The following is a 21870-nucleotide window of genomic DNA, read 5'->3' on the forward strand; positions in this document are numbered from 1 at the left end:
CTTGTTCTTGTTGAGTTTTGAGTTGTATTTGGTACTTTGATGCTTGTTTGGTAGTATCTATTGAATTGTGTGATGATGTTTACATGAGACTATGTATATTATTAAGTATGGTGAAACGTATGGGAGACATGTATAATAATATTCAAATGAAATGAAAAGTGTGGATTTAAATATGATGGAGAAAGGAATTCCACAGAGGAATATTCTAGTGTAGTTATGTTGTGTAATATATTGAAATAGGAGCTCCTGGATTGAGGAATGATCATGACACTCTCAGTAACCCCATCACAAGTAGAGATGGGTGATTATGTCATGGAGAGTAGCAGGAGGTCCTAGTCTATGGTCACTGGTTTTGACCATAGATGTTTCACGAATTAACCTTGGTGTATGACATTATGGTTGTTGTTATTATTCGAAGCAAGTTACTCCACCATACATGTGTACAGGTTCTCCATGAGTCTAACATCAATACATCTATCCAAATAGTTGGAGTTCAAGGTTGATGGGAATTATTTCTATGTTGCTTGATTTATAATATGGATGTGTTGTTATGGTTTCAAAAATGTATGTATATTCTTTTGGTACTTTAGTTTATTCTTGCTTTTGTGTTGTCTGTCTGTGTGTTGTTTTCTCTTTTGCAATGATCACCTTAATGGTGTGAGCTTAGGAAAATATTTTTTCAATTTCTCTAGCGAGAGGTGAGGGTAAAATATATGTATAATTAGATGGTTCAATAGGTGTAAATATCTTATTTGCAGTAGGTTTGTTTTACCTAATTGTTCTATTATCATCTTTTGTAACGTTTTATTTTAATAGTTTTATACTATTAAAATGAGATGTTACAATTGGAACCCACCATAGAATAAACAAATTGAAACATAATTATCTAAAAAAAAATAAAAAGAATAGTCATAAGCAATACAAATAACTATGTATTATATTAAGTTTAATCATTTTGGCATCCCTATTTGTGCATAATCTTCTCAAATAGGTTCTCGTATTTTGAATGTTCTCAATTAGGTCCTTTTTTGTGAAAAATAGAATCAATTTGAACCTCACCGTTAATTAGGATGGACGACGTTAAAAAGTGTGCTTCGTGGCTTGGTGACTGAGCAAATTTTATTGACGTGGCAGACTTTGGTGGCCTGAGGTGGATTATTTTTATTAACAGTTTTAAAAAACTTTAATTTAATCAAAACACAACGTTTTAATTACGGGAATCTAATTAAAAGTTAGGGATTTGTGGTTTGCTTCTTCAGTCCGTGCAAAATTGGGGAAACTTTCTTACAATCGACGCCGTTTGAGCACAACCAACAACGTTTCTCTTATTTTGTTCTACGCTGCGCGATGAACTCGTTCTCGTCGTCGACAAAGCTTGGGCACGACGGGTTCGGTTCGGTTCACAAAGCAAGTCTACCTTCTGGCTAGACCGTGGCGTTGAAGGTTATGGACTCGCCCGGGTCAATCCCAAGGGAGAGAGAGTTCCACAACGAGTTGACGCTGTGTTCGTATCTAAAGTCGCCGTTTGTTATTTCGTTACTCAATTTTTTTTCGGACCGGCGCAGTCGGAAGCTGGTTCTGGTTTATGAGTTGATGTCGAACCGGAGTTTGCAGGACACGTTACTAGACTGACGGTGTCTGAAGCTGATGTGTTGGGGGAAGAAGTTTGACATCGCCGTTTCGGTGGCAATGGGGTTGGAGTATTTGCACCACGCGTGTGAGCCTTCGGTGATTCATGGGGATATAAAGTCGAGTAATGTGTTACTGGATGAGGATTTTAGAGCGAAGGGATTTTGGGCTTGCTAGGGTTAAGGCGGTGGAGGATTTGGGAATGATGGAGGGGAAGAAGGAAGGGGTTGTGGAAATTGCGGTCGAGGAGTTTGGGGTGATGGAGGAGAGGCAGAATGTGAGTGTGATGGATGTTGATACATCGCTGGAGAGTTGTCCTATGAGGGTTGTCGATTACTCGAACATGTCGCCAGTGGGGCTGATAAGTTGAGTGTGGTGTCAGATGGGTGCTTTGAGAGTGTTGATAATGAGAATGTGAATTTGAATAAGAAGAAAGGTGGTGGTGGTTCAGGGAGGGATTGGTGGTGAAGGCAGGAGAGTGGGGGAGGGAGGGAATCGGGGGGAGTGAAGGATTATGTGATGGAGTGGATCGGGAGTGAGATTAAGAAAGAGAGGCCCAAGAGTGATTGAGAAATCTGATTAAAAGTTGTGTTTTGATTAAATTAAAGTTTTGTAAAACGGTAAATAAAAATAATCAATCTCAAGCCACCAAAGTGTGCCACGTCTGCTTAGTCACCAAGCCATGAAACACAATTTTTGACGTCGTCCATTCCAATTACGGCGAGGTACAAATTGATTCAATTTTTCACAAAAAGAAACCTAATTGAGAACATTCAAAATACGATGACCTATTTGAGACAATTATGCACAAATAGAGATGTCCGAAATGATTAACCTTATATTAACATAGGATAGAGACATGGGTCCGATCCAAAAGAAGAATAAATTGATAAAACGATATACTTTTAATTATTTTGTATTTTTTAGAAAACTATCAATATTATTTTATAATATTTTAAAACAAATATTTTGTAATAAAATCATAGCAAAATTACTTTATCTATAAATTTGTAATGTAGTATATCTAAAACACTATTACAAAAGGTTGCATCGTAGTTACATTAGTTATTGATCATTTAATTAATAAGTAATGTAAAACAATTTAGTGTTATATATAGGTAAAAATATAATTGATACATAAATTACCATTCAATATCGATGTTGAATGTCATTCTATAATTAGTATTTAAATTATCTTGTAAGATGATTCAAAATTACTTGTAAGTAATATAATAGAGATATTTTAAGTTGAATATTTAAAACTATTTACATGTGCTAAGAACTCGCGGTGAATAAATCTATGTTGAACAAAATATTTGACATAAATTTACATTTAACTATGTACCATTCCTCATAAATTTACATTAATTTTAGTAATGTCAAACGTAATTTTTTAACATTTTTTAAATTTAATTAGTTCTAGTTTAAAATTAAAATCTAAAATACATAAAAAAAAACTAATTATATTGTTTTCATACATCAAGACGACAACATTATATAAATTAAAAAAAATATCATAAAGCATGAAAATATGAAATATATAGATATAAAAGTTTGATAAATTCTAATTTGATAAAAAAAAAAAAGCACCAGGACAACTTTAAGAATTTTCTCAAGATATTATTAACATGTAAAGGAAATGTCTATAGAAAAATATCTAAAAAAATGAAAAGAAATGATTTGAAACACGTTAATACAAACTGAATAATGTTGTTCACTATATTATTAACTATTTAAACAATGTTATAAAGAATTAACAAAAATCAAAACATAATTAAACAAAAAAAATTAAAACTAAATTGAAAAAAATCATCAAAAATAAGAACTAAAATAATATTTAAAACCTAAATTATTTTTTTAAAATGATAAAAGAAAAGGTACGTGTATACAAATTAAAACAACACAACTTTAATATCTATACCTATTATTGAGGTTAACAAATTGTTCAATCTAAATAGTAGGATGTTAACAATAGGTATACATTTTAGAGTTTAACTTTGAGAGTCTAAACAAATTAAAGAAGTATAATTTTGAAACATAAATGATTAACAAACAATTACATAGAAATAAGAGAAAAAATCTTTTGGTAGTAATAAGACCAATTTAGAAAATTATATCATATTTATTTATTTTAATGTTAAAATTTATTACCACTTAATTTTTAAAAGAATGGACTACGTAATAAAAACGTCACATATCATCCATTAACTTTTTGCCCACTAGTTATTGTTTTATTATAATTATTTTTATTTATCTAATATATAAGGATATATATATATATATATATATATATATATATATATATATATATATATATATTAATAATTAAATAAATTTTAATTTTAACAAGTATATGAAAAGACGTTTGTGTTTGAGAGAAATTCACGATTTTCACAAAGCTTTGTGAGAGGATAAAGTTAAAAACTCGGTTGGTAAGCATTTATCGTACAAGTTATTATAATGATATTTTAAAGCTTCACATTTTTTTCAAGTATACTTTAACTAACTTGTGTTAATTTTTAAGCTATATTTTATTTTTATCTTCATTAATTTATTTGAAATCATTTTTTATCTAACATAATTGAATTTTTTTATGTCATTTCATATTTATCAATTAACTTATTACTAGCTCTTGTTAACTTTGAATTCAAACCAACTTGTTTATAAAGCCTTTTATTTTGAACTTTTAGTTTATAGCGTAAAATTAGTTTTGAGATAACTTATTAATGCGTATACTATAAGGTGTTCACTTCATGATAATTACTTTAAAAGTTATACTATTAAATAACAATAGACGATTGTTTTAATTAAAAGGAAAAAAACTGTGTCAAATTTGGGAGCAATATGAAAAATAAATGATCGAGGAAAATAACTTTTACTGTATATGTACCTTAATGTTTTGTTTATTTAAAAGTAATAAAACTAACATAAGTTGCTAGGTAAGAGAAAATATAAGAAAAGATAATTTTAAAAATGATACTTATTATAGTTTTTCTTCCTTATTTTTACTGTACTTTACAACTATTTTTCATTTAATTTTTATATTTATTTTTAGATGAGTTTCTCCATAAGAATTTTTTAAGAAAATATGTAAAAAATAATAAGATTAATTTATTTCTAAGAAAAAAATTAAGTCATGTATAAATTAAATTATAAAAGCTTTCAATTAGAATATGGACTTACGGTTTATTTATATATATTTAATTGACATGAAATCTTTTATCACAACCGAATATTTAAAATTAAACATTTCTAAATAATATAATAATGCTTATGTAGGAATAATATATTAAATTTAACAAAAATAAAATTCTAATATAATATTAAAAGTGAATTCATAATTTTAAATTTTGCATAAAGTAAAATAGGGTTATAAAAAGATAATTATTTTATATTTTTCTCCCTAGGAAAAAAACTGACCAAATATATTTTTAATTTTTAATGCTTCTTATATTTTGGTTTTGAATATTTTGGTTTTAATGTTTAATTTTAGTTCAATCAAGTATTGTGTTAAATTAATTCAATGTGTTTTTTTAGTTAAATTGACATTCAATGTGCTAAATTGATTTGTAGTTAGTTTTTATATTTTTCTTCTAATTCAATTGAGATCCTATATTTTTTACATAAAGACAATTAGATTTCTTTTCATCAACGTTGTCTTCCACAAATCTTGATCACAAAATGATATTCATTTGTGCATCTTGATGATGAAATAAACAAAAATGAAGATCTTATATCTAAACAAGTCCATCTTAGATATGAATGAGACAATCTTTGTATGATTATGTCGTAAAAGAAAAAAAAATTAGAGAAGTAAAAGAAAGTTTAAACTCATGTGATCACCTCCTAACTATACTAATATTGATTTCGCAAAAGGAATCGCATTTTTTTATTTAGAAACTCAATTGAGTAAAAATAAGAATAATATAAGAACCAAACTAATAATTCAACATTTTATTAAAATGATACATGGTCATCTTTTATATAATATAGATAGAATCACGTTAAATCAATTTAACATATAATAAGAATAGAGTGAAAAAAATATATATATTAGAACCAAAACAAATTAAAATATAGATTATATAGATTAAAATAATAATTAAATCTAATTTTAACAAATATTTGGAAGATAAACAAAGTGAATTATGTGGCAAGATAATTTTGCCACAATATTACGAGGTGAATTTGACATGGATCTTATGAGAAAAGGAAAATTTATGCTTGGTATAAAATGGTACATACAAACCTTATTTAATAATATAAATATATTAAAAAATAATGTAAGAAAATATACTATTAACATTATCTGTAACAAAAATAATCTTATTGTAACGCACGAGCAACAAGGTGGCGCGCTATCCGGGTCAAAGCGCTTTCCCTAATTATTTTAGAAAAGAAAACAAACGTTAACGACTATTAAAGCAGTAGATTAATGGCATTTTCTGTTTTCCCAGTTCTACCCTTTTCTTCTAAGGTCATGTGCATTACAAAACCATCAATATCTATGTATATGGGAATGCATTCAGATGAAATATTAAAGGTAAATGAGTCTAACAGTTGTCATCATACAATTTTTTTTTTCATGCCATATCGATCATATCATTTTTTCCATACGGATATTACCGTGCAGAATGATAGGTAATTGCCCAGTATAGTCTAAAAATGAAAAACAAAAATACGGATACATGGTCATTGTTAATTTGTTTACTTACAAATGAAAATTCATAAACATTATTATAAACTTTAATATATCAGTTATCCTAACACTTCAAATCTCATCAAAAAAAATCACACTAAACCCATGATAAAAATTATATTTCACGAAATATAAACGAATTATACTTATTATGAGAAAAATCTAAAAAGTACATGAAGATAAATACATTAAACCACCTATATTATTTTCTATCAATCAAAACTAAATTAGCTAACTTATCTCCATAATGATTATTTTTACAAAAAATATGAAAAAATTGAACTACAAAGTACCGATGTCATCCTCTCTAAGACTTTAAGGAACCACTCGTTGATTCTAAAAATGTGACACACTAAAAAGAATAATGCTCCAACCAAAGCCTTTGAAAGTCCCCCTTTCAAACATGCTACAATACATAAATGACCCCTATAAATTCAACATAAATGGAAATCTATACTCCTAAAAAAATTGAAAAACTATCACATATTTTTATCTTGACTTCTTCTAAAAATATGAGCACACAAAAAGTCTAACCAGAACAACTCTTAGTTGCACCATCAGTATTCGCCTTAAGCCAATTGTCAAATGGAACTTGCCATATTACTTATATAAATGAAACCATCTTACCTTCCTAGTTTAAATATTAAAAAAATTCAGCACCAAAAAATCAAAGATAATATTACTTATATGCTTCTTAGATTTATTTTCAGTCATATGCACTAACTCCTTAATTTGAAAAATAGCGAAAAGAACCATAATTGAATCTTGAAATCTATTATGATTAAATCGTCCAAATAACTATAGTAATGATAGTCACTTAATCAATTTAAGCAAAAGACTATAAGGAGACTTCATGAATTGAACAACCAAATCCAAAAAAGACAATTACAAATCCTGAAAAAGTTCCTTCAACCATGTCCACAACCGTATAACAATAGAAGAATGAAAGAACAAATGAGAGAAAGATTCAACATTATTACCACACAAATAATAATAGGATCGATATGAGAAACAAAGTTCAAATGTTGCAACTTTGAGATTGTTTGGATAACAGTAGAGGATAATGTAAATGACTTATTGACATGATCATTGAGGCATTTTCTCTCAATTTAGAAAACAATAGATAATATTTTTAAACATTATAAAGGTTTAGTTAGTTATTTGGTCTTTGTTTTGTCAAAAAATGTTAAGTCGGTTCTCTAGTTTTTTTAAATATCAATTTGATCTTGATTTGTGAAAATTGATGCAATTTGGTTCTAATTTGTGAAAAATTAATACAATTTGATCCTTTCTATTAAATTTATTAAAACAAATAAAAAAATCATCAAAATTGAAATGATTAATAAGGATTATTTGTTTTGTTGGTGTAATTAACAAAATCCTAGTATCAATTTTGATGAAAAATTCTTGAGTCGTTTTAATAAATTTAAGAAAAAATATCAAATTGAATCAAGTTTTCAAAAATCAAACATCAAATTCCATCAATATTTACAAATCGAAATTAAATTGTGACTAGAATATTTGAATGACCAACTTGATATTTTTAGACAAAAGAAAGATAAATGAGTAATTAAACTATTGTAAAAAATGAAAAGAAAGCATATTTTAAAGAGAATGAATTTTAATAAATAAAAACCGATTCATTCAAGTTTATTTGTGACGTTTTTAAAAGAAACAATATTTATTATCTACTTATGTTAAAAGTTTTTTCTCTCTATTCTATAAAAAAAATTAGTCTTTGTATAATGTACTAGAAAAATAATTTTACTTAACGAACCAAAATTTCAAGATGCCTAATTTTACCAATAAGAATTAAGAATGATTTTAAGTGTGAATTAAAATATATTTTTTTATGTAAATTTAAAAATAAAATGAAAGTGAAAAAAATTTACAAAAACATATTGATGTTTAACCATGATAGATTTTTTTTTGGAAGATATTTAAATATTTCTTTCGTTATATAGCAATGGTTTTAAAACTTGGATCTATGCAATATAAATTAACATATCTAATCATAGATTCTGTATATTATCAGCCATTGAATTCTAAATCCTATCAAAAAGTAATCATCATTAATTGTCATTATTGGTTGTCAACAATATTTTATGTGGTCACTAGTTAATATCATATCCACTAGTTTCTTATGGTGGGTAAAGAACTTGTGATTCTACATATTATCCACTTCCTTAATTATCCAAATACAAAAAATTGGTTTCAATTTTCTTTTGTAAACATGTGTTGTGGTTGATAGTTTGTTCTTTAGCAACATTTGGACGTATAACTCAATATATACAGACACATACGTTAAGTAAAACATACATTAATGTATATGTTTTTATGCATCTAGTGAGAAAACTATGTTAATATCAGTTAATAAAAGAATAAATCTGAACCATATGTACATGTGGGCACGTGAATTCACACGCATATTGAATAGTGTCAATGCAAATAAATTTTAAACAAATTATACAAACTTATGATACAATTTTATCCATTAATGCATAAAGACCCTATAATTATATATGCATATTATATTATTTTCAAAGCACAAAAAACACTTTTTTTTATAATTACTTTATGTAACATTCTAAATATATAGAATTAAAACTATAAAGGAACTACTACCTAATTAATAAAATAGATCAATTAACAACTAGGAAAATATAAAATCTTATATGTTTTCAAAACAATCAAAGAAAAAGATAACTACTAAAGAGTTACAAAAATTACTAAGTTGTTGGGCTTTCTCCACCTAAGACTTACTCCACTTATATATATATATATATATTATTTTTTTTCATGGATAATGATTATATTTTCATTAACTATAAACATTCAACATCAACCACACACAATCATCGTATACACTTTTATCAAGATTCGATGAAACATATAGTAAACCCTATGGATTCCAATGATCAATGCCTAATGCCCACATGCCCACATGCAGAGTTGCCTCCTACATATTAGTCCAAAATTTTGCAGATTGAATCATATTTTGCCACGAAACCAATGGCTCTAACAAGACATAGCTTTAATAATGAATCCAATGAAACTAAATGACAAAGTGGTTCATCAAAATAACTGTAGAGTTTCCCTATTAGTATGACAACAACCGATTCCACAAAAAAAATAGTATTTATCCATGTTTGCAAACGTGGCGGAGAGAGATCGATGACAAATGAGAGAATTGGATATGAAATGCTTGGAACTTAGAAAAAAACATTCCCATGCCATTGAAAAATGTGGATTAAGAAAGAACACATACACAAACACATTACTATTGTTAAAGATGTCATATATTCTAAGCAGTAGCATAGATGCGACCAAATCTGTGAGTGAAAATATAGTTACGTAAAGTGTTGAGAACCAACAAATATTTGAACTGCAGCACACAAATTCTTATTCTGTGTACACAAATAAAATGGCATCTTTTTATTTGGGGAATCTAATTACCTCTTTCGTATTATTGCTTATCCGTTTACCTTCCTATGGTTTCTCTGCTCATTATTCTCCACTCAATAGGAACACTTCAGACACTTCAGTTTCATATATCTGCATTCTATCTAATTAATTCAAACGATAACCCACCAAATTCTAGATTTTGAGGAAATTAAAAAAATAAGGGTTTATTTATATTTTCCTGTTTTAATTTCTTCGAATTTCTAACTCCATTCTATTAGTTAAATCATAACAATAAATTCTTTTATATCACATAATAAAATATATTAAGTTATTCCTTATGTGAAGACATAATAAAAATTTTATATTTGATTTTACTATTAAGTAGTGTGATGAGGTGACCTTTATCTTATATTATAATTACTTACATGTTTTTACATAAAAAAATAACAGAATTAAATTTTAAATTTTTGATACATTTTTAATTGAATTTTTATTAAAAGAATTATTTCCTCTTGTAACGTTGCATATACACTTTTCCGGCGTTGCATATCTCCTCCTTCGCACATAATGTGATTTTCCACCTATAAAAATAATGGTCACTAATTAATATACTTCTTTCTTTTTATATTAATTTATAATAAGATAAATAAAATCTTTCCACCCTTTTCCTTTAATATAATTAGTACAACGGATATAAATACCCTTAATTAGGTAAAATTGAAGCATTGATCAACGTGATGGAAAGTTGGCGATTTGAATGGAATAATTGGCATACCTAATCTAAACACATAGATTGAGTTCGTCTTATGTATATAAAGATTGTGCTCGTGACGCGCCAAAAACACTTTTTTTTTTTACATTGATCACATTGATACCCGTCCTTTCATTAGCAATTTCCGAGTGATAGTTCTAGAAGTAATATGTGAACTTCAAGAAAATGAATGAGAGAATTTGGGGTAACATACATTCACATCTTCTTTTCTAAAAGGTGTGGACAGTTTTCTTTTGCTCCTTTCATATATATATATATATATATATATATATATATATATATATATATATATATATATATATATATATATATATATATATATATATATATATTTTATTTCAAATCGACCAATTAAGAAATATTTATTTGTTTTAGAATTCAATAAAGTAAAGAACCTACGCTTATGTTCGAGTTTAGAATATGATATTAAATATTTTATATCTTTTAAAAGATGCTTCCCTTTATTTAGTCAAGATAAGATTCAATTTTTAATTCATATACTTTTTTTGACAGTTGTATTAATTAATTTAATTAACTTTTTGTTAGAGTTTGTTACCAGCAGCCGGCGGCGTCCTCACCTACTATTTAGATTTTAGAATAATTTGAAAGAATTTTCCTGTGGAATATCGAGTTACATTATTAAATGGTTTTTTTAAATTTTTCTAATTAATTAGCTCATCTATATTTATATTATTTTCATGTCAAATAGTACTCCAGCACTCTTTGATGAATAAAAGAAACTCAACATTATTTAGTGGATTATATATATCACTTAATTTGTATAATTCCTAGATTACAAAAAAATGTCCATGGAAGTTTATATATTCTGTAATTCGGTATCTAATTATCCATGGACGTGTAGTTTCAACTTTGATTCGGTTATAATATATATACCACTTATATATAATATTTCAAAATGGGTTGTAATCCGTAAGTGAATCTAGTTTATTACGAGTTTGAACCGAGTTAGGTTTGGAAAAAGTATAATTTTTTATATGGGTTAATTTTCAACCTGACTTATTTTGAACTCGGCTCACCTAGGTTCAGGTTGACTCACCAATCCACCTAATTTAATTTAATTATTTATTATTTTGTGTTTTAATTTATTAGTTAACATTTTTTTATTATATTGTAGATGGAATAAAAAAATGTTTTAAGATATATTATAGATGGACAAATGATACAAAAATTATTAATATTAAAAAGTTATTTGTTTGTCTTTTGTGTTTGTTTTCTTGTTTTTGAATTACACTTGGATTTTGCATTGTATGATATTTTTTTTTATTTTCAATTGTCTTTGATTTTTAACATTATTTTAGAGTGAAATTTATTTAGATTTGAATTAAAAAAATTATAATTTTTTATTTTAAAAGAAAAAATTTATAATTAAGTGAGTTAGTGAACCAACCCGTTTAACCCACTAACCCATGGTAAATTGAGCCAGGTTCGAATTTTTTCAGCTTGCTAATAAGTGAGCCAAGTTGGGTTGACTCATTAAGTGATGAACCTGTGATAGGCTGGGCCGGATCGAGTCGGGTAACCCGTTTTGACAGCTTTACTTATATCAATCCTTATATGTTGTTTTTGCCTGTATCTAAATGTTCATTTTTGTGTTTATTACTTACAATTTTATTCTATTTTATAAAGCTAAATAGCCAAGTTCACATTGCCTTCTTGACCACCAAGTTTAGAAAATAAGTGTAAATGATAGTTGATTTTTTTTTAATTCTACGTACCTTCTGTGTTTTTAATATTTATAATAATCAGTCTTACAAGAATTCTGTTGTTATACTTGTTAAGCAATTAGAAAGAATTAGTGTAATATTATATAAGAATTGTTTTTTTTTTAAATAGATGACATAAAGAAATTAGATTTATATATTATATTATTATTGTAACATCCCAAAATATAGTAATTACCATAATCAAGATTAATTACATTAAGATAATAAACAGTGCAGTCTTACAAAGACCGAACGAGCACTAACGGTGTCGAACGTTCAAAAAAAAACATACAGAAATGACGGACGTCATAATATAAAGAGTTTAAGGACGAACGGTTTTACAGGATTACAACCGAACGTCTACATAAAACACATAATAAACTATACTATACTGGCGAGCGCTCTAGGGCTCGGCTTTGACTTCAACATCCACCAGGGTCGCGTCCTCCAAATTTTCTTCTTCCAGCAGTGTTTCAAGGGACGCTCCACCATCTGCTCACATCCACAACGGATGATCATTGCATTTTGACAAGACGGAGTATACATGTACAGTAGACAACACAATGGAAATGCAAGGGTAAGCTTACGTATTTTAAATTCATACTTCAACATTTATATTCAAATCATCACACAATCAATACATATGCATATAACTTCAACCAAAACATAAATATAAATATTCTAGACAGACCGTCCGGACTGTATGAATCTGTGTAGTTTCAAGCGTCCTTGCACCCGAGTGATGTAGTAACTGGGTAACATTAAACAGCTGCCACTCGAGGTAAGTCCGTTCTTACGTCGCCCATGTTAACTTATGGACTAAGGACCTCCTGCCGTTCCCACACATGAGTACCCCCTTCTACTTGAAAAGGCGTATCACGGAACATCAGGATGGACAGCGAGTCTAAACTTATCCACAGTCATACTTTACAAATATCAATTTCCAACCAAGAGTAGTTCCTCCTTGGAACGCTCGTTCAAATATCAATATCATAATTTCACCTCATATAGGGTTCGTTCACTTTATAATTCTCTCAATATCACATTTTCATTCTTTGTTACACTTCCATAAAAAGACGAACGTTAATTCACTGTATGGACGAACGCTAATTGAGATCAGGACGAACGCTATTTAAGACTGACGCTCGACATGAGGTCGAACGCTATTAAAGACTGACGCTCGACATGAGGTCGAACGCTATTAAAGACTGATGCTCGACATGAGGTCGAACACTATTAAAGACTGACGTTCGACATGAGGTCGAACGCTATTGAAGACTGATGCTCGACATGAGGTCGAACACTATTAAAGACTGACGCTCGACATGAGGTCGAACGCTATTAAAGACTGATGCTCGACATGAGGTCGAACACTATTAAAGACTGACGTTCGACATGAGGTCGAACGCTATTGAAGACTGATGCTCGACATGAGGTCGAACACTATTAAAGACTGACGCTCGACATGAGGTCGAACGCTATTGAAGACTGATGCTCGACATGAGGTCGAACACTATTAAAGACTGACGCTCGACATGAGGTCGAACACTATTTTACTCAAATGGGAACGCTCGTTCTCGAGCAGAATTCTTTCCAAATGAAAGAATTCCATTTTAAAGTATCATAAGGAAAACCGAACGGTATAAGACCGTACAGTGACGAGCGTTAGTTAACAAAAGTAGGATTTAAGTGTAGAATTATCAACCTTAGCCATTTTTTTTCAGATTTCAACATTTTAACCTAAACTTTATACTTCAAATGAATCTCAGATTTATGGACTTTACACTCTCACTTCCAGATTACTTCATATTCAATAATCAACATCTTAATAATTCATACATTATAGTATTCATCCATACGATTCAACCATGCATGCAGCTCAACAATCCAGAAAAATCATATCAGTACATTCATAACAGCACAACAGGGCTCGTTCATGCAGATCAGAAAATCACGCATACAAAGATTTCATACAGACAACCCAATCATGCTTTCATACAATCATACACGTATAAATTTAAATATATGTAAGCTTCCCTTACCTGGATAGCAGTGATCTTCCAAAAGCACGATTCTAGGGTTTCCTCTAACCACTTCTACTCTCAAGTTTCGTTCCACAGTTCCCACGTAAAACTAAGACACCAAAACAATCAACCAAAACTCAGACCTAGAACCCATTCATGCAACCAACTAGGGTTCGCATGAGACCAGAAAAAGGGACGAAGCTTAAGACAGAAAAACTTACCAGTTCCGATCCAAGTTCTGTTCGGTCCAAATGAAAGGTCTCAACTGGACGAACACTCCTACGGTTCTGGAAAGTGAATCGGAGAAGAAGAAGATGAGTTGTTGAAGAGAGAAGGTTACTGGTTCTAGAGAGAGATCAGAGAAATTGGAAAATCTGATTCAGAGGAAGGAGATGAGTGATACAGGTGAGTGGAGGGTTTTTCGAAAACTCTTTTTGCTTAACTCACGTTCGTTTGAACGAACGTCTCCCTCGCTGACACCTGCATACCAAACTCTGAATTGGAAGCTTCTAACGTGACAAGTGTCGTGTGTGCATGCAGAGCTTAGTGCGCAATTAATGCACTGGACGTGTGTCGCGGCTCGTTGATGGAAGCTACTAGGTGAATCAGCAGTATCGTAATTACTGATTTGACATCTAATTACGTTTTAAAATTTTCCGGGATCTCACATTCCACCTATCTACAAAAATTTTCGACCTCGAAAATTAGAGACTTACCCAAGAACAGATGAGGATACAAGTCCTTCATGGCGCTCTCGACTTCCCACGTTGAATCACCCGTCTTAGCGTCCCACACTATTTTCACCAAGCGAACTTCCTTGCCCTTGTAGTACTTGGTGCGGCTATCTTCTACACGAACTGGACGCAATTCTAACGTTCGATCTGGACGTAGCTGAATGTCTTCTAACTCCAGTACGTGTGACGGATTTGCTATATATTTTCGAAGTTGAGAGACGTGGAAGACAGGGTGAAGGTTGGTTAGTTGGGGTGGCAACGCAAGCTCATACGCCACTGGTCCGATCTTCCTCAATATCTGGTAGGGTCCAATGAACTTGGGAGATAACTTCTTTGGACGAACGGCTCGTCCCACACCAGTGACTGGATTGAGTCGAAGGAACACATGCTCCCCTGCAGCGAACTCCAGCGGTCTTCTCCTTTTATCAGCGTACGACTTCTGCCTGCTCAAAGACGTCTTCAACCTCTCCTGGATTTGCTTGACTTTCTCGGTCGTTTGCTGTATAAGCTCAGGTCCAGTTAGTACGTGCTCTCCTTCTTTGAACCAACAAAGTGGCGTTCGGCATTTCCTCCCATAGAGTGCTTCAAACGGTGCCATTCCAATGCTCGCCTGGAAACTGTTGTTATACGTGAACTCCACTAGCGGCAGAACCTCATCCCATGCGCCTAAGTGATCTAGGGCGCACGTCCTCAGTAAATCTTCTAGCGTCTGGATGGTTCGTTCAGACTGGCCGTCCGTCTGAGGGTGGTAGGCTGAACTCATTTGTAATCTACTACCAAGCTCGCTTTGAAGTGACTGCCAAAACCGTGAAGTAAACCTTGTATCACGATCTGAAATTATGCTCGAAGGTACCCCATGCAGACGAACGATCTCCTGGATATACAACTTAGCTAAGTTGGTTAACGACATCTTTAAGTTGACAGCTAGGAAGTGGGCGCTCTTGGTTAGCCTATCCACGATCACCCAGATTGAATCATGATTCCTGACCGTGCGTGGTAGATGAGTCACGAAATCCATGGATATGCTATCCCACTTCCATTCGGGAATCTCTAATTGTTGAAGCAATCCGCCAGGTCTTTGATATTCTGCCTTCGCTCGTTGACAAGTTAGACATGATGCCACAAAACGAGCGACATCACCCTTCATTCCAGGCCACCAAAACGATTTCCGGAGGTCTTGATACATCTTGGTCATGCCAGGGTGTATACTAAGACGACTGTGATGGCCTTCCTCCAGAATGATCCTCTTCAGTTCGCCATCATTAGGAATGCACGTCCTACCCTTGTAACGCAGCATGCCGTCCGTTCCTGTGTTGAATTCCTTATCTTTCTTTGAAACGAGCGAGTCTAGTATCTTCACCAGATCTTCATCCTCACGCTGCTTCATTCTGATTTGGTCGAACACATTGCTAGATATTCTAAGGTTACAGCACTTGATGCTGTTCGGTTCAAACTCAAACTGTAACCTTAGATCTCTGAAACTCTCCACCAAGCTCAACTCGCGCACCATCATAGACGACATATGCACCACTTTTCTGCTCAGAGCGTCCGCTACCACGTTCGCTTTTCCTGGATGGTAGAGCAGCTCGAAATCATAATCCTTCAAGAACTCAAGCCACCTCCTCTGCCTCATATTCAACTCCTTCTGATCAAAGAGGTACTTGAGACTCTTGTGATCACTGAAAACTTGGAACGTGGATCCATACAAGAAATGCCTCCAGATCTTCAGTGCAAAAACGACCGCTGCCAACTCCAGGTCGTGCGTTGGATAATTCCTCTCGTGAATCCTCAACTGCCGAGACGCATACGCTACCGCTCGCCTCTCTTGCATCAAAACACAACCCAGACCTTGATGAGAAGCGTCGCAATAAACTTCAAACGGTTTAGACGTATCCGGAATAACCAGCACTGGGGCGCTCGTCAGCTTGATCTTCAGCTCTTGAAAACTGGATTCACAACGATCAGTCCAAGCGAACGGCTGATCTTTACGGGTCAATTGGGTTAGCGGCGCTACTATCTTAGCAAAACCTTCAATGAAACGTCTGTAGTAGCCCGCCAGTCCAACAAAACTACGTACCTCCGTGACCGAACGCGGACTCTCCCAATCCAATACCGCTCGCACTTTCGCTGGATCCACCGAGATGCCTCCAGCCGACACCACATGACCCAAAAACTGGATCTCCTTCATCCAGAATTCACACTTAGACAACTTGGCATATAATTCTTTCTCCCGCAACACTCCAAGTACGAGTCTAAGGTGCTCTTCATGCTCTTCTTCAGTCTTGGAATAGATGAGGATATCATCTATGAAAACGACCACAAACTTATCCAAATAAGGCCTGAATATGCGGTTCATGTACTCCATGAACACGGCTGGAGCGTTCGTTACTCCAAAAGGCATCACCACATATTCATAATGCCCATATCGCGACCTGAATGCTGTCTTCTGGATGTCATCTTCTTTAACCCTAATTTGATGATATCCGGATCTCAAATCAATCTTCGAGAATACTGCAGCCCCATGTAGTTGATCTAGCAAGTCATCTATCCTCGGCAAAGGGTACTTGTTCTTGATGGTCAGCTTATTTAATTGCCTGTAGTCAATACACAACCGAGAGCTGCCATCCTTCTTCCTTACTAACAGCACGGGCGCTCCCCAGGGTGATACGCTCGGCCTAATAAATTTCTTCTCTATCAACTCCTCAATCTGCTTCTTTAGTTCAGATAACTCCGCAGGCGACATCCTATATGGCTGAACCGAGATGGGAGCGGCTGTAGTCACCAAATCAATTGTAAACTCCACTTCACGCTGAGGGGGAAGTCCAGGGATCTCTTCCGGAAAAACGTCCGCAAATTCGTCCACAACTGATCGTCCATTACCGTTTCTAGTGGACGATCGTTCTTCTACCCTTCCTCTGGATTCTTGATCCTCGTGAGTCATAACCAAGAAACAGCTGGCGCCTTCCATAATGTCTTCTTTCAGCTGACCGAGCGTCACTGAAAGAACTTCTTCATCTACACCAGGGAAGATCAACTCTTTCGCTCCACAATCAAGAAGAACACGATTGGCAGCCAACCAATCCATTCCTAAGATAACCTCCAAACCTTGAAGAGGTAAGCAGATGAGGCTAACTTTAAACCTACGCCCATCCACTTCTATAGGACACTTGACGCACATAGTGGACGTCCTAACCTCACCAGCTGCTGGGGTCGACACCACCAGATCAAACTGCATCTCGCTCACTTCTAATCCCAGCTTTTCAACACACGCCTTCGAGATGAAGGAGTGCGTTGCCCCCGAATCAAACAAAGCACAGCAGGGTCTACCAAACAGCATGCATTCACCAACAATAAGGTTACCTGAACTCGCTGCTTCAGCGCTCGTTATAGCATACACTCGCCCACTAGCTTGGGCTCGTCCTCCTCTTGGCTGATTTCTTCCAGCATTAGGTGGCCTCATCACAGCACGCCCACTCATATTGCACTCGTGATCCAGGTGCCCGTTTCTTCCACAACGAGTGCATTGCTTTACTCCCACCAACTGAGGGCATGAAGACCTATAATGTGGTCCTCCACACCGAAAACAAACAACACCTCCCTGCCCAGACTGTCCGACAGGGACTACTGCTTGTGATCCGCTCGTCTGAGAAGACTGATTTGGACGAGCGTAAGGAGGTCTCCTCTGTACAGCACCTCCCCTGGACACCATTGGTCCCCTACTCACTGTTTGCTGCCTCTTCAACCGTTCTGCCTCTGCCATATTCTTCTCCAAAACCTTGGCTCGCTCGACCATGGCAGGAAAAGACCGAATACACAAAGTTGAGATCAAGACTTTCAGATCACTTCTCAACCCATTCTCAAACTTCCTGCACTGCCACTCCTCGTTAGTAGCCATCGTATTGAACCTCAGGAGGTGTTTAAAGGTGTTGGTATACTCCGACACAGACTTGGTTCCTTGTGCCAATTGAAGGAACTCAACTTCCTTAGCGTAACGTACGCTGTCCGGGAAATACTCTTCATAAAACTTGCCTCTGAAAACCGCCCAGGTTACTGGATTCCGAGCGTCCGTTAAGATGGCCTTCATACTCGTCCACCAGTGACTTGCTTCTCCAGTCAACAAATACTCTGTAAAAGCCAAGCGGCTCTCATCCGGACACCTCTTAGCATCATAAATACGCTCCATATCTCTCAACCACTGGTCTGCCTCATCAGGAAGGCATTTCCCACTGAATTTAGCCGGGTGGTGTTGGAGGAAACTCTCCAGGGTCCACTCAGCAGTAGGCGGGGCAGCGTTGGAAGAAGACGCTCCCGCAGTGTGCCTGGTTGATGCTAAAATCTCCATCAGCTGTCGCTGGGTTGTTTCCGAGCTAGCACGGGAAGCTTCCAGACTTTGCATGGCAGCTTGGTTTTGCTGCATCAGGGTGGCGTTTTGTTCCATTAGGGTCGTATTCTGCTGTTGTAAACGGTCTATCACTGTCTCCAACAACCTGGCGTGGTTGGACGCATCAGGTTCGTTAGGTTGGGGTGGAGGAGGGAGTCTAGGGGCCATCGTTTTCTGTACCAGAGAAAACGAACGTTAGAAGTGTCTAACAGTTAAAACATTAACTTATTAAACACACGATAAGCACACAGTAAAAACGTAATGCGCTCATAACCTACAGCGTCCTTAAGAGAACAAAACTGCTCTGATACCACTAATGTAACATCCCAAAATATAGTAATTACCATAATCAAGATTAATTACATTAAGATAATAAACAGTGCAGTCTTACAAAGACCGAACGAGCACTAACGGTGTCGAACGTTCAAAAAAAACATACAGAAATGACGGACGTCATAATATAAAGAGTTTAAGGACGAACGGTTTTACAGGATTACAACCGAACGTCTACATAAAACACATAATAAACTATACTATACTGGCGAGCGCTCTAGGGCTCGGCTTTGACTTCAACATCCACCAGGGTCGCGTCCTCCAAATTTTCTTCTTCCAGCAGTGTTTCAAGGGACGCTCCACCATCTGCTCACATCCACAACGGATGATCATTGCATTTTGACAAGACGGAGTATACATGTACAGTAGACAACACAATGGAAATGCAAGGGTAAGCTTACGTATTTTAAATTCATACTTCAACATTTATATTCAAATCATCACACAATCAATACATATGCATATAACTTCAACCAAAACATAAATATAAATATTCTAGACAGACCGTCCGGACTGTATGAATCTGTGTAGTTTCAAGCGTCCTTGCACCCGAGTGATGTAGTAACTGGGTAACATTAAACAGCTGCCACTCGAGGTAAGTCCGTTCTTACGTCGCCCATGTTAACTTATGGACTAAGGACCTCCTGCCGTTCCCACACATGAGTACCCCCTTCTACTTGAAAAGGCGTATCACGGAACATCAGGATGGACAGCGAGTCTAAACTTATCCACAGTCATACTTTACAAATATCAATTTCCAACCAAGAGTAGTTCCTCCTTGGAACGCTCGTTCAAATATCAATATCATAATTTCACCTCATATAGGGTTCGTTCACTTTATAATTCTCTCAATATCACATTTTCATTCTTTGTTACACTTCCATAAAAAGACGAACGTTAATTCACTGTATGGACGAACGCTAATTGAGATCAGGACGAACGCTATTTAAGACTGACGCTCGACATGAGGTCGAACGCTATTAAAGACTGACGCTCGACATGAGGTCGAACGCTATTAAAGACTGATGCTCGACATGAGGTCGAACACTATTAAAGACTGACGTTCGACATGAGGTCGAACGCTATTGAAGACTGATGCTCGACATGAGGTCGAACACTATTAAAGACTGACGCTCGACATGAGGTCGAACGCTATTAAAGACTGATGCTCGACATGAGGTCGAACACTATTAAAGACTGACGTTCGACATGAGGTCGAACGCTATTGAAGACTGATGCTCGACATGAGGTCGAACACTATTAAAGACTGACGCTCGACATGAGGTCGAACGCTATTGAAGACTGATGCTCGACATGAGGTCGAACACTATTAAAGACTGACGCTCGACATGAGGTCGAACACTATTTTACTCAAATGGGAACGCTCGTTCTCGAGCAGAATTCTTTCCAAATGAAAGAATTCCATTTTAAAGTATCATAAGGAAAACCGAACGGTATAAGACCGTACAGTGACGAGCGTTAGTTAACAAAAGTAGGATTTAAGTGTAGAATTATCAACCTTAGCCATTTTTTTTCAGATTTCAACATTTTAACCTAAACTTTATACTTCAAATGAATCTCAGATTTATGGACTTTACACTCTCACTTCCAGATTACTTCATATTCAATAATCAACATCTTAATAATTCATACATTATAGTATTCATCCATACGATTCAACCATGCATGCAGCTCAACAATCCAGAAAAATCATATCAGTACATTCATAACAGCACAACAGGGCTCGTTCATGCAGATCAGAAAATCACGCATACAAAGATTTCATACAGACAACCCAATCATGCTTTCATACAATCATACACGTATAAATTTAAATATATGTAAGCTTCCCTTACCTGGATAGCAGTGATCTTCCAAAAGCACGATTCTAGGGTTTCCTCTAACCACTTCTACTCTCAAGTTTCGTTCCACAGTTCCCACGTAAAACTAAGACACCAAAACAATCAACCAAAACTCAGACCTAGAACCCATTCATGCAACCAACTAGGGTTCGCATGAGACCAGAAAAAGGGACGAAGCTTAAGACAGAAAAACTTACCAGTTCCGATCCAAGTTCTGTTCGGTCCAAATGAAAGGTCTCAACTGGACGAACACTCCTACGGTTCTGGAAAGTGAATCGGAGAAGAAGAAGATGAGTTGTTGAAGAGA

General features: G+C 34.3%; 1 protein-coding gene, 2 long non-coding RNA genes and 1 pseudogene across 3 annotated transcripts; 1 reads left to right on the top strand and 3 right to left on the bottom strand.

Annotated features, from left to right (window-relative positions):
• The first annotated feature begins 297 nt into the window (after positions 1-297).
• LOC148202978 (receptor-like serine/threonine-protein kinase At2g45590 pseudogene) lies at positions 298-2199 on the top strand (annotated as a pseudogene).
• Positions 2200-12425: 10226 nt separating this feature from the next.
• LOC148202979 (uncharacterized) lies at positions 12426-14584 on the bottom strand. Its single transcript, XR_015784877.1, has 3 exons — positions 14475-14584; positions 14272-14362; positions 12426-12721 (listed from the first exon to the last, which is right to left on the bottom strand). It is a non-coding gene; the product is annotated as an uncharacterized LOC148202979 (long non-coding RNA).
• Positions 14585-16441: 1857 nt separating this feature from the next.
• On the bottom strand, positions 16442-19536 carry LOC148202980 (uncharacterized). The gene is made up of 4 exons (XM_088109712.1): positions 18348-19536; positions 17656-18092; positions 16739-17568; positions 16442-16556 (listed from the first exon to the last, which is right to left on the bottom strand). The coding sequence occupies exons 1-4, from the start codon at positions 19534-19536 to the stop codon at positions 16442-16444; spliced, it is 2571 nt and encodes an 856-aa protein (XP_087965838.1).
• Positions 19537-19933: 397 nt separating this feature from the next.
• Positions 19934-21870, bottom strand: LOC148202981 (uncharacterized). The gene is made up of 3 exons (XR_015784885.1): positions 21761-21870; positions 21558-21648; positions 19934-20007 (listed from the first exon to the last, which is right to left on the bottom strand). It is a non-coding gene; the product is annotated as an uncharacterized LOC148202981 (long non-coding RNA).

The sequence above is a fragment of the Vigna umbellata genome, chromosome 3 (genome assembly GCF_029865625.1).
Source record: "Vigna umbellata cultivar VRB3 chromosome 3, Vumbellata_1.0, whole genome shotgun sequence".
In the NCBI taxonomy this organism is placed as follows: domain Eukaryota; kingdom Viridiplantae; phylum Streptophyta; class Magnoliopsida; order Fabales; family Fabaceae; genus Vigna; species Vigna umbellata.

Excerpts from the sequence above, each read along its gene's own strand:
- LOC148202980 (XM_088109712.1), bottom strand. The coding sequence starts at position 19,536 with ATGGCCCCTAGACTCCCTCCTCCACCCCAACCTAACGAACCTGATGCG. Across the intron at positions 17,569-17,655 it reads AGAAATTTATTAGGCCGAGC|CTGACCATCAAGAACAAGTA; the intron begins GTATCACCCTGG and ends CAATTAAATAAG. Across the intron at positions 16,557-16,738 it reads TATCCAACGCACGACCTGGA|GAAAAGCGAACGTGGTAGCG; the intron begins GTTGGCAGCGGT and ends TCTACCATCCAG.